Source organism: Capsella rubella, unplaced genomic scaffold (genome assembly GCF_000375325.1).
Source record: "Capsella rubella cultivar Monte Gargano unplaced genomic scaffold, Caprub1_0 scaffold_4, whole genome shotgun sequence".
NCBI lineage: Eukaryota > Viridiplantae > Streptophyta > Magnoliopsida > Brassicales > Brassicaceae > Capsella > Capsella rubella.
The window spans coordinates 5633176-5651147 of NW_006238920.1; the positions used below are offsets into that span (position 1 = coordinate 5633176).

Consider the following 17972-nt stretch of genomic DNA (forward strand, 5'->3'; position numbering starts at 1 on the left):
GTTTTATATTAAAACACTCTCTTTGATATATGTAATGGAGAGGGTCTAAAGCCATAATTTCTTTTCTAATTTTATTTTTTATAAACTCAAACTACATAAAACTTTGTTTCATCGTAAAATCTAAATTCTATATCGTCCTTTACAAACCAGAACCGGCATCTCACCTAACTTGTCTTTATAAGTCCAAACCGAAATTGAACATTGTTTAGTTTAAAATCTAAATTCTAACTCTCCCTTATAAACCAAAAAGTATATAAATTTGTTTATTATTGTAACATCTAAATCCTAACTAATCTTTCTCTTACAAACCCATATCAACAAATAAACTCTAACACCAATGAGAATATGAGATATTGCTATATGGTTTATTTTAATAACTTATGTTAAAAAAATTATGTGGATGATATTTAACTTTATTAAATGACAGGTTCAGATTAGTTAGAAAACATAATGTAAATGGTGCACTTTTTACTATATTAAGTTTGCTAAACAAACTGAAATATAAGAGAAATTTCATCGGGTAGATACCCATTTGAGTATTAATTGAGTAATGTATATGTCTTTAAAAAAAAAATCAAATCACAATATATGCAAAAAAAAAAAAAATGTAGATACCCATCTGAGTATTAATTGAGTAATATATGTCTTTCTAGAAAAATTTCGAATCACAATATGTACAAAAAGTAGAATTTTGTTAACTTTATGAATTATACTAGTAGGTTGGCCGTGCTACACGCGGGAGTTTTATTACGTTGTTTATGAGTAATTGATTCGTATTTTATTTCGTACTTATTTTCTCCACTCTAGCGTACTTTTATTTTTTTTATCTCATGTTGTGTTTGTATAGAAAATCTATTTTATTTTAGTTTTGATAGTAGTTGAGAAATTAAGTGTGTATAGTATAAATCGATGAGTAGGCGTAAACGGAAGTGTTATGGAGAATTGTAGAAAAACATGTGTTATTAAGGCTCCCACCAAATATAGATCTAGATGATGTTAATATTGTGCGTTCTTTTAATATGTTGGCCCGAAAGTTGAGAATGATTTGTGAATTTTGCGCGAATTGTTGTATTTTTTATTTATTGATTTGGTGATCTGTTGTTCATTTTCTATTTATTTTGGTTCGTTATGTTTTTGTTTGTTATTTTTATTTGTCATATTACCTCTTTATATATTATCATATTTTTTTATGGTTTTTTTTATTGAATTTGACGTAATTTATGTATCGTTATGATCACTTCTATACTATTATATATACGTATATGATTTCCCTTTTAATATATTTTCCGTATTTTCATATAAAACAACTTTAAAATTTAAAATATTTATTTTATTATAATTATCTTATTATATAAACTTTGGTTTTCAAAGTTAGCCATTAACAAGATCGTGACACGTGGCAAATAATAATTTAAGATTTTGACATGTGGCAAATTATTAAAAGAAAAATATTTATAAAAAAAGAAAATTAAAATTTTCTTAATAATCTTCCGAATATATCTTATTATATAAACCTTGGTTTTCAAAGTCAGCCATTAACAAGATCGTGACACGTGTCAATTATAAACGATAAGATGTTGTCACGTGGCATAACTAATTTTGTTAATATTTGGATTAAATAGAAATATTATTAACCCTATCGAAAAAGGAAATATATAAAATATATATTATAAAGAATTATATATTAAAAATTATTAGTAAAATTAAACAAATAACCTAATTTCAGTTATGTCAATTTGGTTTATTAATAAGATAGGGATTTAAAATTTATAATTAACAAGAATATATGGCGGTTTTGTTTACAGAAGAGTATTAAGGTTTAAACTTTAATTTTACAATTAAATCAGGTTATTTGTTGGTTTGGGTATATAAATGATAAATAAGAATTATGGTTTATCTTTATAAATTAAAATTATGGTTTAAGTTTAACAATTAAACGAGATTATATATCGAAACTTGGTTTTTAAATTTACTAACCCACGTGATCATGATAAGTGTCAAGTAAAAACATAAGATGTCGCATCATGTTATATCTAATTTTTTTAATATTAAGATACAAATGGAATTTTTATACAAAATTAAAAGACAATTATAAAAAATTAAAGAGAATTTTTGAGAAATACCCCTTTTGGCGTACCTCTTTTCAAAAATACCTCCTTTATCTATCCATTTTCAAAAATATCCATATTTAAATATGAAAAATTATAAATTTTTATATGGTTTATTAGGTACTTCTATATAATAACTACTACTTGAAAATTTGATACAAATGTTTTAAAAGGTAAAAGGTTTTAAATCGTTTTTACAAGTTTTATAAGGTTTTTAAGTGGTTCTTAAAAGGGTTTAATTATAATGTTTTTAAAAGGTATTTATAAGTTATTTTACGCTATTTATGAAAGATATATAAAAATTTAAACATATATAAAGGTAATTTGTGTGTATATTTATAAGTTTTCACACATATTTGTATAAATTTCAATATTTAAAGTCGTTTTTTTATAAAGTTTGAAATAGCGGTATTTTTTAAAAGTGGTATGGAAAAGGGTATTTTTGATAATTAAAAAGTAAAAAATTGATATTTATATAAAAAGTATATGTAAGCTTAGATATTTAGACACAAATTATCTTTCTATGTGTGTAAATTTAAATACCATGTAAATACCTTTTAAAAACGTTTTAAAAATTATTTAAAAAACATATCAAAACTTTTTAAACCTTATAAAAACCTTATAAAAGTATTATAAACACCGTTTAAAACCTTTTTAAAACTTTATAAATATTTTCATTGAGTCTCCTAATAGTAATGATTATCTAGATGTACCTTATAAACTATATAAAAGTTTAAAATTTTTCATATTTGAAAAGGGATATTTTTAAAAATGTATAGAAAATTGGTGTATTTTTTAAAACGGGTACACCAAAAAGGGTATTGCTTAAAAATTCTCTTTCAACTATTAACCTAATTTTTGGTTTTGTCAGTTGTAGGGTTTACAGTTATGAGGGTTATATGTTGAGTTTGTAAATCTGCATTATAGTTTAGATTTTATAATTAAACGAGATTATTTATCGGTTTGGGTTTATTAAAGAGGAGTGAGATTTAAGTTTTACAATTAAACAAGGTTATTTATCAGTTTGGGTTAACTAAATACATAATTTTAATCATTATTTTTATTTTATAATATGTTATATTTGTTTAATTTTTAATTTATGTTTGAATGTATTATGCCATTGAGCAATTTCATTGTCTAAAACATAAGGGTGAATAAAAGATTTTCGAAAATAATATTTTTCGCTTAAATTAAAGATAACAAAGTTCAATATAAATCGTAATATAGTAATTTTAAAATATTTTAAAGAAAATATGTAGTTTTTTATAATTCGTATTTAAAAGATTTTTTAATGTTTTCCTCAACGATGCTATAATTTATTTTAGAACCATTATGTTTATTTACGTTGTTTATATGAATTTATTTACAAATGACTATATTTGTATTTAACATCATATTTTATATTGATGTTAATTTGAAAGAACTTTACCATCATATTAAATAATAATTAATTAATTTTTCATAGTCTGAGAATGATTTTTTGAAAAATTTAAAGTTAAGAAATAAAGTTTTAACAAAATGGTATAATCATGTTTTAGAGGATAATTGCTAAATTAAGATTTTTAAAAATATTTTAGAAATATTATGAGTAATGGTGAATAGCTCCCAAATAGCTCCCAAATGTTTTGGTGATTGTCAATTTGACATTATTAGATTTTTATAATTAACGTTTAATAACGAATATTAAGAGATATCTATATATCTATATATATATATATCTATATATCTATATATATATATATATATATAGATATATCCACGTTTATTTGATACTTCAAACCAAATAAAATCTCTTTCCAAATGAAATTAATTTCTCTTATTTTTCAAAAAAAAATTTGGAAATTATTTTTTTTAAAGTTGTAATAAATTTAATTTTTAATTTAATTTTAAATAAAGATAACCCGTCCATCGGACGGGTACTAAACTAGTTATTTGAAAGGACTTGTTTACATGTGTATAAATCTTTAAATTAAAGAAAACAATTGTATAAATAAATTAATTAAATTAAATAGTAAATGATGTGGATGACGATTAGGATGATGAGGTGGCTTAAGAATAAGAGAAAAAATTCTACTTTATATATATAGATGATGAAACAAAACAATTAAAATATAAAATTAAACAAAAATGATGAGAGAATCATAATTTTAAATCTTGAAAAAAATTTCGTAATACATATATTATTAATTGTGAAACATTATATAGATGTTCCTAATTAAATTATTAATTTTATATAAAAAAATTGGTTCTATAGATAGTAGAAAGAATTAATTTTGAAACTGTTCATACATACATATATAAGCAATAACATAAACTGTAATTCTTTAAAAAAAAAAAAAATTTTACTTCAAAAATTCTAGTATAGATGATATTTACTAAAAATTTAGCGATTTGAGCGATTTTCCTATATTTACTGATATATGAATTGTTGTCGGCAAATCATACATTGGAATATATACATCACTTCCATCTGAAATAAAGGTAGATTAAAAAAAAAAAAAAAAAAGTCACAGAAAGGCCCAGTGGAAGAATATAAAACAAAGAATCGGATTCGAAATTGCTATAATTGGGCCTAATGGGCCTTTCTCCTCCTTTTTCATCAGCTTTATATAATTCACGCACAACACCACCACCTTCATCGCTAAATCACACCAACGTTGATTCTTCTTCTTCTTCTTCTTCGTCTCTCTTTCTCATCCTAAAAATGGCAGATCAGCTTACCGATGATCAGATCTCTGAGTTCAAGGAAGCTTTTAGCCTCTTCGACAAAGACGGAGATGGTTCTTTCTCTCTCTCTCTCAGATCTTTCCTCTTTTGAATAATTTTGGTTTTTTTTGGAGTTTATTACTTAGTCATGGCTTTAACGAATTTGATACTTCTTCGTTGTTCATCGTTAGACTCTCTGTATTCGACATTACGCTTCGATGTTTTTGAATTATGATTTCGAATTTGGATCTATCTCGATGATGATAATCTCAAAACTGAATCGAGTTTCTAGTTTTTTTTGTTTGCTTCAGATTTTGCTTTTAGTGAGATGAGGGTTGACACGAAAATCTTAGAATCGATCGATGTTTACAGACGTTAATTTAGTAATCGGTGTTGATTTCATTGAAAATTTGAAGATTCTGTGTTGAATTGGTTCAGTTCTATGATTATATTACGTTTGAATTGGTTCAGTTCTATGAGTATGTTACTGTGAAACTTGAAGATTTTGTATTGAATTGGTTGAGTTTTTGAGTATGTTACAGTGAAACTTGAAGATTCTGTGTTGTTTTGGTTGAGTTTTTGAGTACGTTACAGTGAAACGTGAAGATTTTGTTTTGAATTGGTTGAGTTTTTGAGTATGTTACAGTGAAACTTGAAGATTTTGTCTTGAATTGGTTGAGTTCTTAGAGTATGTTACAATGAAACTTGAAGATTTTGTGTGTTAAAATGGCTGAGTAAAGCATAAAAGCAATGAAATTTTGAAGATTTTGTGTTTAATTGTTTGAGTTTTTAGGGTATGTTACAGTGAAACTTGAAGATTTGATGTGTTAAATTGGTTAAGTAAAGCATAAAAGCAGTGAGATTTGAAGATTTTGTGTTGTATTGGTTGAGTTATTTGAGTATATTAGTTAAACTTGAAGAATTGGTGTGTTAAAAGCATTGAGATTTGGAGGTTTTGGTGTTGAATTTGTAGGCTGATTTGAGAGAAATGTGTGTGTGTATGTGTTAGGTTGCATCACGACGAAAGAGCTAGGAACAGTGATGAGATCACTAGGTCAGAACCCAACAGAAGCAGAGCTACAAGATATGATTAACGAAGTTGATGCTGATGGTAACGGAACCATAGACTTCCCTGAGTTTCTAAACCTCATGGCTAGGAAAATGAAGGACACTGACTCAGAGGAAGAGCTCAAAGAAGCTTTCAGGGTTTTCGATAAAGACCAGAACGGTTTCATCTCGGCTGCTGAGTTAAGACATGTCATGACTAATCTTGGTGAGAAGTTAACTGATGAAGAAGTTGATGAGATGATCAAAGAAGCTGATGTTGATGGAGATGGTCAGATCAATTATGAAGAGTTTGTCAAAGTTATGATGGCAAAGTGAGGAAATACACTTATTCTCAATCTTTATTTTCATTTCTTTATTTTGCTTTCTTTCTTGTTTTATTTGATTGTTGATTGTTTATTATTATGCATTCGTTTCACAATTTCATGTTATGAATTGTTTTGTGACTTTTGCTTTATTTATTTGTTTGGAAATGATTTTAAAATGTATGTTTTGTTTTCTGTGAAATGGTCATTTGAAAAAAGAAATCTCTTTATATTTGTTTATTTCAAGTCGAAAAATATTTATATAATTATTTGTGTGGTTAAATTGTGAAATATGACAGAACAAACATATTATATATTTTTTTCTGTCGGTAAATTCTATAATGCTAGTTTCAAAGATATATAATAGTGGTAAAAAAAAGATATAATTATTTTAATTAAATTATAACACATATTCATGTCAACTTTTCATATTATACGATTCATATTCGTGTCAATTTTTCATATTATACGGTTCATATATTATATTTTTTGAAAAATAAAAATAAAAAAAGGTTAGACAAAAATAGCAGTTGTATGCATTGTTTTTGAAACCAGAAAAAGTAGTAAACAGAAAACATAACTTCCAATTTATTTTGTTTTTTCTTTCAAAAGTTTCAACTCGAATCTCTTTTTCTATTTCAATTTTCAACTTTATAAAAAGATACTTATTCTGATTTGACCTTATTGTATAAATTAAAAAGATACGACAAAAAAAAAAAAAGGCAGATATATTTAGGAGAATAAAATCATATATAGATGGTAAGCAACAAAAACAATATTAGATAAAATGAGAATCTTACCTTTAATTATGATTTTTTTTTTTGATAACCATTATTTTCTTACTTTCTTCATACTTAATAATTATTTTGTAAATATGTGTAAATATATTAGGAGAAGAGGGAAGAGGGTAATGACAACAAGGCGTAGTAGCAATTCTGTTGAATACAAAGAAAAGAATGGTCGCCGGAAAAGTCACTGCCGTATTCTCTGAGGCTCCCATCATTTCTGAATGGTTGCCGGAAAAGTCACCGCCGTATTCTCTGAGCCTCCGACCATTTCGTATGTAATATCTTCTTGTTATGTGTAATATGCTTACATGGTTTTTGTGTAAAAAATAAGAGATTTGTACCTCATACATTCATAAAACGGATTTATAACTGTAATTTCTTGTTTGAATATATTAAATATTTACTAACATTGTTATGGTTTATAAAAAAAAACATGTTTGTTTATCCGAAGAGAATGAAGTAATAACAAACAAAAATTTTACTTTCATTATCTTGACTCGATTTAGGTGTTAAGCTTTCGCAATATTTTTTTTTTCAAACAACTCGCACGCAAATGTCCGAACTTCGCGGTTCGAAATTAAATTAATGTTTTTTTCCAAAATTCTATGGGTTAGGTTTTTTCTTTTTTTGCTAAAACTGTTAATATCACTAAGTAATGAAATATTTGACTTTTACATATAAAAGTCTTAATGCTTTAGATCTATGGCAAAAAAGGAAAACAAGGAATTAAAAAACAAAAAATCACATAACAAAGTGAATTCATATGAGCCAAAATTGCATCAAATTTCGGAACTGCTTTCGAAGACGCTTTGCTGAGATAATGTTTCTGATCTCCTTATCCAAGATCACAAATATAGATGTCGGTCGGATTTTTTGCTGATTGTGGACAAAGTTGTTGCGTTGCTTCCAAATATTGTAAATAGTGGCTTGAGCTACTAACTTTCGCTGGATTCCGTTTGTGTTTCTTTATTGTGTATATTGTTTTAAAGTTTGATGTGTTTTTTTTTTTTCATTTTTTCCGCTATACGTATTTCCGTATAACTTCTATCAAAAAAGTGCAAAAATGTATAAATATATAATATTGATTTTTTTTTTGTCAAAGTTTTATATTGATATATAAATAAATAAATAAACCTTACATACGCACAATCTATCTTAACATTTTTGGAGTACAATCTGACCAAAAATCATTTTTATACATAGATTTCCAAAAAAACCTTTGTCTTTAACACTATTAATCTTCAATCACTAAGGTTAATTAAGACATGTAGTATTTTGGGTCGGTTTTAAATCTATTTGTACAACCCGGAATTTATAATTTCGGATCCTAATACTCGATCCCATAAATGTGTTTATCATTAAAATCGTAACTACTTAATATTTCCATAAATATCCACCGCAAATATTATCATTAATTACCAATATACACATCCCTAAACTAAAGACCATCATCACTAATATGAAACAATTATAGCCTATTAGCCTTCATTTTGTCATAACAGGAATTCGTTCAATAAGTAGTTCGATTATAATCTACACAGATGATGAATCCTCAATATATATTTCACAGTTTATTATAAATATTATAATCTAATATTCAAACTTTGAGTTCATTCAAATCCAACCCACATATATTCAACACAATGTCAACAAATACTTTTAATTCTTGAAAATACTACAAAATATATATAATACAGTAACATATATATTAAGAATAAAATAAAAATGAATTATTTTATAATACAAAATCGTTAAGATTATATATAAAAGATTTTATAAATATGGACCCGTGGTAAACCACGGGGTAAATCCTAGTACTATTGAATTTGAGAAACTACCAAAAAAAAAAATACTATTGAATTTGAGTCCAAGACTCCAAGTTATGATACGGCGACGATTGATCGACTAGTATGGTACTATGTTAGATAGATAATACGACTACAGGGGACAATGATAATTAATTTATACTTTGGATCTTTTATTAAGAATATTACTCTAATTAACACTAGGTTATACCACAAACTGCATTGAAACACTTTTGTGTTACATAATTATCAAACATTGAATACACAATTTCTACCAATTTAATATGTCATTATCAGAATAAAAAATCCATCACTTATCTTAATCTTACGGATAAGAATCAAAAGAAAAGTAAAAAATTAGGTGTGTGAAAAAAGTTCATGCATATATAACATGAAGTGGAGTTCATGCAAAACGCTTTAATAACTACATTTCTTCATTTTTTTATATATCAATATTTAAGAGCAAATTACACATCAACAATTTTGTAATTTATTTATTTATAGATATGGAATAATATAACCAAAAAAAATCTTATAAATTTTAATTTTAACATGTCTATAGTAATAATATCCAAAGATAGGAATAGAATCCAATTGCTTTTTGATAATTTTCCTCTTATTCAAGTAATCCTTTCCTTTCTCTACAATATTTATTTATTCAATAGTTCATTACTAAGAAAAAGCTCCAATTGTGGAATATTTTCTCGACAAAACAGTTCTTTAAATGGCCCAATAAATCAAAAGAATAAAATAATGAGTTATAGAAAGAAAGATAAAAAAGAAGAAGCAAGAAAAAGATGTGAAGAAATATATATCTCATGCATATACAATGAAGTTTTGAACCATTAGGTTTTTAGGGTTCATGCAAAACATTTATGCTCATTCACTATAAATACATCTTCAAGAAAACCAAAAGATTGAATAACAAACAAAAGAAAAGAGAAGAGATGGGGAAAAGTTTATGGGTGTTAGTATATGTAACAGTGATGGTATTGGTAATGGTAGAAGTTGAATCAAGTCTTCATAGAGTTGGTGGTGGAAGATACAGTTGGAACTCTGAAGTTAACATCTCTGATTGGGCTAGCCACCAACGTTTCTACTCCGGCGACTGGCTTTGTTAGTAAACATTTCTTTCTTTCATTCTTTTGCTTTGCCACTTTCTTCTTTATTGATTTGATGGTTTTGTACTAATAGTCTAAAACATGTTTCTAAAACTGTTTAGATTTTGGATTTGATCGAACGAGGCATAACATTCTCCAAGTTAACAAGAGTAGCTACGAGCAATGCGTGGATAGCGATTTCATATTCAATATTACGCGTGGAGGAAGAGATGTCTTTCAGCTCGTAGAGCCAAAGCCTTATTACTTTATTTGTGGTAGAGGTTATTGTCACAAAGGTATGAAGCTCGCCATCGATGTCCTCCCTCAGCCGCCACCATCAGCTCCTTTCGCTCCCGCCTCAACCGCCTTGACTCTAGTACCTTTACACACTTTTACCGCAGCCGTTTTAGCTTTCGCCTTGAAAGCTTTGATGTTTTGAGTATGCATCTGTCGTTTCTTTGTTGAGTTTGGTTTAATGTATGAACTATTTCAAACAAAAGTGTCACTTTCCTAAACTTTATAGTTTTCACTTCAATAAGTTGGAACTTTTGACTTTCACAAACCTATGCAATTTGTTTGTTACTTTGGGGATTTTGTAACTACATATTGACAAAAAAAAGCTAGTTCCTACTTAGGATTCACTACAACAACACATCAGCTCTTACATTCAAGTAGGCTTTGCACCTTTTAAGGCTTTGCTTTAGCTAGGTTATGTCGTTTGTTTTCGATACAAGAACTATATAGTTTAGCCAAAAGAGGTCACTTCCTAATTAAGATATTCACTACAATAAGTTTTTTCAGACAACCACCGAGAATAGTTAAAAGGGGTAAAAAGTAAAAACATATTCAAACCCCAGCAGGCAAACAAGGCTGGTGATAATAGTTCACAAAAAAAAACACACCAAGCCTTTAGTGTTTAATGCCCTTAACGCTTAAAGCCGAACGATCCTAAGATAAAAGTCATTAACTACTACTTACTTACTAAGCCAAGTAGGACTGGTCATTTAACAGAAGAACATGGAGTTGGCGACATTGTCTTTGAGTTTTGGGAGCTGTGCAACAGCAATGGGTCCTGGAGCTGTGATACCACCATGGCTTGAAGATGTCTCAGACTGATCTTCAAACTTCATGAACGTCCCAAGCTGAGCAGCTGCCAAGTGAGCATAACAGATAGGAGCAACTGCACAAAAAGGTAAAAAAAATGTCAGTTTTAAAAGAACAAATGAAGATACTAAAGTCATGGAGTAAAGAAACAAGTTTTTATGGTAATTACCAACAGATATGGCACTGGTGCTTCTTTGGTACCTGAAATATTGCCAAAGAAAGAAATCAGATCATTTTTTGTGATTAATCACAATCAAAGTTGTCACAAAACATGTAATGAAAGATCGAGTGAGACTACATACACATAGGAGAGCGAGTGGACAAGTTCCTGAAGTTCATCAGGTGAAAAACCAATCTCATCATACAAAACATGGTAGTGAGTTGGACGGGTAGTTCCCTAATTCAAAAACATAAAGAGTGTTAAACCGATCCAGGAGAGCAAACACTAATATCGATCAACGAATGAAGTTTCGAGAGTTGATATATGATACTTACAATCATTCCGGCGTGCGCACAGAGGTAAAAATCATTGTTCTTCGGGTGGCATATTTTGTTGTCAATGATTGTCCCTGCGGAATAACCAAACCCACAATGAGATTTGAGATTAGCTGTCTCAAAGAAAAGGTTATAATGAAATGAATCAATCACCTGGGGGAACATTATCAGGAGACCCAGGCTGGAAGAATTTGGTATGATGATTCTTTTGAGCAACCAGCAAGAGGAACTTAGGATTCCATTTCTCATCAAGGAACTTGCAAGCCTGAGGAAAGAGAGATGCAATCAAGTACTAACAGAGAATAAGATTATTACACTAAGAAACTTTTATCTTTGATTATTTCAACTACCTGAATGATCTGATCAAGTTCGATATTCAGAACCTGATTGAATTGAGATTCACTCACACCATCCCTTGAAGAATTGAATTAAACAACCACAATGAGAAAACAAAGAATGTATAAAGAGACAAAATCTCTAACTTAACAAATCAGTTACCTGAAAATTATGATATGTTCTGGCTTTCTCTTATTCGAGCTGGTGTAGAAATCTACCAGCAACTCCCTGCAAGCAACAAACAAAGTTACATTAATACTTAAACCAGACTTCATGCAAGACTCAACATAAGCCATATCAAGAATTACTAAAAGTGCGCACTTGATAATGCCATCGTCTGCAGTTCCGTTCATCTTGAAAAGGGACTCAATCATCTCAGCCTTAGAAGGCTGTGTACGAACAGATGCTCTATATTTGGAGACTAGTGGCCACTCCCTTGAACTCACCACCTAAGTAAACATTGCAAAAGAGAAATAAAGATCAGTCTTGAAAAATAGGCCAAATGATACATAAAAGACAATTGAGAGTAAACAGATTACAGCAGCTATGGACGGGACATCAGACTGTCCAGGAGATCCATGTGAAACATCCATCCCAAGGATAATAGTTGGAACCTTGGAAATCACAGTAAATGCAGGTGTTCGCTCTACGCTTAACATTGAGTTTAGGCCTCCAAGCTGTAGTTATATGTTATCAGAGATTGCACACAAGAAGCAAAAAAGAAACCATTTAAGATAACGAAACAAAAGAAAAGAGATTACCTTTGCATTAATCTTCAGGAGTAAGTTTGTAAGATACTGATCATTAGGTTGCCTCGTAGGAGCCATGCATTGAGTAACAATGCCATATTCAGTTAAGTTTTTCTTCTTCCATGGGCCTGATGAGGAATTCAAAGTTAATCCAAGGAAACTTAACATTATACAAAACACAAAAGATATTTAAAGACTGGATTCAAAAGACACTAACCATAGATATCACAGTTCTTCTTCTCAGGGAGCACACAGAGTATAAACTGTGGAACACCAGGGAGTTTAGACTGAATGTCCTTAAACATGTTCTCAACTCGATTAAGAGGAGGAGCACGGCGAAATTGATTACCCTCCTCAAACACTTGAAAGGGAGGAGCAATTTCCTGAGACAAAATAAAGAAAGAAGCAGTCAGCATCAACAATGTTGATGATCACAATCGAGTTTTCAAGAATACTAAAAAACAAAAGACGAAAAATCCTACTTACAATTCCTTTAGAGCCTCCAACTTTGATCAGATCATCAACAACTTGACGTACATTACAGCGTGCAGAGAAATTAACAACAACCCATCGTTCAATTTTGGTTGGCTCCACAAATTGCTGCACAATAAAGGTAATCAGACTATCTAAACAGGTAAAGTTAAAAAGAAAGGCAGAGAGAAACAACACCTTATTGTTAAAATTCCACCGGCCATTTCTGGGAAAAGCTTCAGATCCACATCCCATTTTCAGCTGTCAGTGAAAAAAACTAGAGAATATTAACTGTATGAAAAAGCTTTAAAACAATTTATCAAGTCAAAAGTAAACACTTGTACCATACCTTGGGAGCTGGAAGAACACGACCCTCCACCTGAGTAAAGTTGGAGCTGATGGAAATGCCACATGAACGCAGGAGAGGTTCAGTATCATAGTTGCTAACTTTCAGAGCCTGAAAGCATGAAATCAAAATATATAAAGTCCAGTTCGCTGACAAAGAAGAACATATAGGAAACAGTCAGGATACATTACTTTGGACAGAACAGTCATCCTCTCTTGGGGTTTCTGTCTGGATTTCTCAACAAGGGCAGATCTTTGAAACGTGTTAAGTGCTTTAGTGTACCTCTGAAGTGGAATCAAGGCGCATAGCTGGGAAAATTCCACCAGATCACATAAATTAGCATGAATCTCAAAAACAAATTATCTAAATGAGAACGTTGATGAGTAAAAGAGGCAAACCTCAAGAGGGATGTAAGTCGGTCGCTTTGGCTTCCCAACATTGATGCACGGCAGATCCGCAGAATATTGCAAATCAATATGCCTTGTGTCGCGGAAGTAGTCAGCAACCGTCACTTCAGTAGTCTCAAACTCTCCACTTTCATTTGGGATCCTTTTCTTCAATTCAAACCTAGATAATGTAAACTAGCAAACTTCAGAGAACCATTTTGAGAGGGATCAAAATGTCACAAACGTCAAACGAAACAAATGCATCTCACTACAAAGTCAGATTAGTGAATATCTTACATCTGTTCCTTGCAAGGCTTATCACTCAAGCCGGTGATCCTGAATTCTTGGTTTGAGGGGCTGACCTTAATCCTTAGGTTCTTAAGCGTTCTTTTAGCCTATTGACACAACATGTAAAAACTTTTCAAGATAAGCAAAAAGGTAGGAATTGTTCATACCATGAAGTTGCCACATATAATAATAAGTTGGTTACCTTAGACCAGTCAATCGAATATGGATCCCTTGCATTTTGGTTAGCAATTAAGAAATCAACCACTGGACCAGGCTTGATAATCATGGTGGTTGTAACATCTAGCATAATACCAAAACATAAACTATTAGACACTAAATCATTGCTACAAAAGACAGAAGCAAAAACCAAACATCAAGTACAAGTAAAATTATGTACCCATGTTAAGTGACATGCCACCCTGAGTTGTTCTGAAGCTGGAGTGAAATCCCCTACATCCTAAGATGTTACCACCAACTGGTTCACAGTTACTTGGATCATTATGGAAAAAAGACTGTCGAACAAGCAAGCAACCTCTGCAGTTTATACCAAAGTTATCAGAAAGACAAAAACGAAAAAACATGAAATAAAAGGTATCTATACACTTGTTACTTACTGTCTTGCAGCATGCTGCCTCAATATGATATCAAGAACTCGTATTGCCTCCTGGGAGTTCTCTGATTCTTGTCCACGCATTGCATTAGCAAGAGCTTGTAAAGGAATCTTGGCCGCATAACTGATTTCCACTTTGAAGTTTTTGGTCCGGTTAGGCCTTCGCAGTCTTTTCCTATCACCATCACTTGGACTTCCATTCCCATTAGGGCTTGCATTTCCATTAGTCCTGCTCATAAAATCCTCAATAAGAACCAAAACTAAAGCACATAACCAATGTGAAGACTATATAGTCAGATAATGGTTTACCTTGCAGCAGATACTTCCTCAAGCACCACAGCAAAATCCATCTTGTTATTAGGCAAAGCTCCATATGTAAATAGCGTTTTCTCACCGTCATAAGCAAACTCCTTACCATCTAAATCAGAATGGTAAGTCTCATGCACCTTGTCAAGTATTTTTCTTCCAACACCCTTTGCTTCAACAGGACGACCATCATCATAAAATAGAGCCACCTGTACAAACCCACAAATAACCCCATTAGTCTGACGTCTTTCAGAACCAAATAACAACATAAGCAAACAATGCAAAAACACTTACACTGTAGTGGAAGAAATGTCCCTGAAGATTAGCCACATCAACTTTGAAATGATTAGTCAACAATGGAATCTTTTGTCCCCTTGTTCCAAACCCTTTACGAGCCATAGGTACTCTCAAGTTCTTCTTCTCAGCAAGTTCAGTTTTAACACGAACAGGTTCCACATTTGGAGGTATAATTGGTGGAGGAGGTGGTAATGCATCAGTAACACCACTCCCATTTGCTCCATTTGCTGATTCAAGATCAGCTCCATTACCATTCGTTGAATCCATCTCCTAAACAAAGAAACCACACAAAAAAAGAAAGTTTAGGCTTCACACATATATGAGCAAAACACACAGTCTTGTTTCAAAACTAAGCAATTACCCAAAGAGAAGTAACATCTTTGACTAAAACCAAAAAAGCCCAAATTTTTATTTTATTTTTTGTCGGATAAAGTCACATGCAAGTGTGAACAACATGAATAACCCAAAAAAACGTCATCTTTCATCACACATGGTAACAAAAACAGCGTCAGCAGTGTGAAAAATTCAAAGCTTTATTCATAACAAAAACCCAGAAAGATCTCAATAAAAATCTCAACTTTAGAACAAAAATCAAAGAGATGAAGCAGTATAATCAAGAAAAATCCAAACTTTATAAGACTTTTCAACTCCAATTTCAGCCAAAACCCAAATAAGAACACTGCATGCGAAGTAATCAACCTCTAAGAGAAATAAAAATCCAAACTTTTTTTAGTGAGTTTGTAAACGAAACACTCAAAGTTCAGTTTTTTCAATAAAAAACAGAGAAACAAGACAAAAGGAGACAAACCCAGAGATTAAAGAAGCCACATTCACAACATATGAAGCTAAAAAGCATATACCTTACAGTAGAATCAAACCCAAGAAAAAAAACCCTAAAAATTTCACCTTTGAGTGTATCGATGAAACAAAGACGAAACCCTAGCCGAAACAAGAGAGTAATTTTCTTAGATTTTTTCCTTTTTTTTCAATCTCTCTCTCTCTCTCTTTTGCCCTTTAACTCCGAGCTGAAAGGAGAAATTGTTCAGTGACAGTAGAATAAATCGAGGATTCTTCGGCTTCAGTTATGTTCCTGTACGACGCAGTTCCATAGTAAGTTCACCTGATTTTACGATCCTGACCGTTGATTCCTCTGACTTTACTGTTATGTCCCGCTAGATTATTTTGAAATTATTTTAATTGAATTTGGGTTTAGTGGGTAGACAAACCTTCTGAATTCTAATATTGAACGTGCGCATTAATTGACACGTACTTGTTTACATAAGTGTTGAGTTAACAACTGTGTTATGTTTTGTCCGAAAAAGAAAAAAAAAAAAAACAATTAAGGTGAAATATAAAATTTAAACAGTTTTATACAAGTATTATTCATGTCTTGTCTATATTTATTTTTATCGTTGAACCTCACTGGAATCCATTTTAAAAAATTGACTAGAAAAGTATCTAATCTTGCTGAATGGAGATTAGGTGGATTCAATCTTGCTGAATGGAGATTAGGTGGATTCAATTAAGAAGAAGAAGAAGAAGAAGAAGAAGAAGAAGAAGAAGAAGAAGAAGAAGAAGAAGAAGAAGAAGAAGAAGAAGAAGAAGAAGAAGAAGAAGAAGAAGAAGAAGAAGAAGAAGAAGAAGAAGAAGAAGAAGAAGAAGAAGAAGAAGAACCAAGTTTCAGAACCAAGTTTTTTTTTATTTGCTTCTTCTTCGGTGGTCTTAAAAGAACATATATGGTGGCTAGGCCGAACAAAGAAGGATGAGGGGTGACAAAGATTTGGGCTGAGCCTTCTTTATTTTTTTCTACATTTATAATGGGCCTTTTGTATTATTTTTTTCTATAGTATTATAACGAGTCTTTTGTCTAATTTCTGTTGTTTTGAAAAGAAAATACTATTTGTCCTCTTTACATTATTTCTCCTTTTAATCAATCCATAAATTATGTCAAAGCTCCATATACTAACTCAAATTTTCATTCTACTTTATATCATAAAAAAGGAAAAGATATATCATATTTGAATGTACTTTTTTATATATCATTTTTGACAAAGTAACGTGGTATTATTTTATTTGAAAAATAATTTGCGATTTATAAGATAAATGATCTTTGTTTATCAACACTAGGTAATGTCCCTCGCATATGCGCGTGTTGTTGTGTATTAAGTTAATCAATTTAATTTATTTATTACTTATAAAAATAGAATATATAATTTTCAATGCTTATGACATTTTTACACTTTATTTATTTAAATCATATAATAGAAGCATATATCCATATCTATTGAATTTATTCGTTGCTTAATTGTTCAATTTTTATAGTAATTTTCTTCAGTACTTTTGAGTATTTTTTGGTAAAACACCACTTTTAAAATTTACCCCATTTTCAAACTTTATCAAAAAATACTCAAATTTTTTAATTTATCCAAATATGTATGTAAGCTTATTTACACTCAAATCTAGGTAATGTCATGCGCATGCACAGATTGTTGTATATTAAATTAATTAGTTTAAATTTATTTAATAATTATAGAAATAGAATAAATCAATTTTAATATCAATGAAATATTTACACTTTATTTATTTAAATCATACAGTAAGAGAATACATCTATATCTCTTGAGTTTATTCACTGATTTATTGTTCAATTTTTGTAGTAATTTTATTCCAGTACTTTTGAGCATTTTTAGGTAAAACAATAATATTG

The 17972-nt window shown here is 30.2% G+C and overlaps 4 protein-coding genes across 5 annotated transcripts; 2 read left to right on the plus strand and 2 right to left on the minus strand.

Annotated features, from left to right (window-relative positions):
- Nucleotides 1–4668: 4668 nt before the first annotated feature.
- Nucleotides 4669–7341, plus strand: LOC17890353 (calmodulin-5). Its single transcript, XM_006294895.2, has 3 exons — nt 4669–4888; nt 5824–6193; nt 7076–7341. Exons 1-3 carry the CDS (start codon nt 4684–4686, stop codon nt 7173–7175), a joined length of 675 nt encoding a protein of 224 aa, XP_006294957.1. The 5' UTR covers nt 4669–4683; the 3' UTR covers nt 7176–7341.
- A 390-nt stretch (nt 7342–7731) lies between these two features.
- LOC111831074 lies at nt 7732–8163 on the minus strand. The gene is made up of 2 exons (XM_023784585.1): nt 8146–8163; nt 7732–7917 (listed from the first exon to the last, which is right to left on the minus strand). The coding sequence occupies exons 1-2, from the start codon at nt 8161–8163 to the stop codon at nt 7732–7734; spliced, it is 204 nt and encodes a 67-aa protein (XP_023640353.1).
- A 1416-nt stretch (nt 8164–9579) lies between these two features.
- LOC17888797 (lamin-like protein) lies at nt 9580–10774 on the plus strand. Its single transcript, XM_006295004.2, has 2 exons — nt 9580–9893; nt 10000–10774. The coding sequence occupies exons 1-2, from the start codon at nt 9653–9655 to the stop codon at nt 10314–10316; spliced, it is 558 nt and encodes a 185-aa protein (XP_006295066.1). The 5' UTR covers nt 9580–9652; the 3' UTR covers nt 10317–10774.
- LOC17889136 (protein argonaute 4) lies at nt 10622–16304 on the minus strand. Of its 2 annotated transcripts, none has more exons than XM_006293582.2 (23): nt 16172–16304; nt 15263–15535; nt 14972–15177; nt 14667–14891; nt 14450–14586; nt 14255–14352; nt 14062–14159; nt 13777–13945; nt 13570–13686; nt 13382–13489; nt 13231–13293; nt 13048–13161; nt 12779–12944; nt 12574–12689; nt 12352–12489; nt 12134–12261; nt 11975–12040; nt 11827–11890; nt 11630–11741; nt 11477–11550; nt 11284–11378; nt 11151–11182; nt 10622–11057 (listed from the first exon to the last, which is right to left on the minus strand). In XM_006293582.2, exons 2-23 carry the CDS (start codon nt 15530–15532, stop codon nt 10882–10884), a joined length of 2772 nt encoding a protein of 923 aa, XP_006293644.1. In that variant the 5' UTR covers nt 15533–15535; nt 16172–16304; the 3' UTR covers nt 10622–10881. The 2 variants fall into 2 exon arrangements, with proteins under 2 accessions (XP_006293644.1, XP_023639831.1); XM_023784063.1 differs by having other exon boundaries at nt 16126–16304.
- Between the last annotated feature and the right edge of the window lie 1668 nt (nt 16305–17972).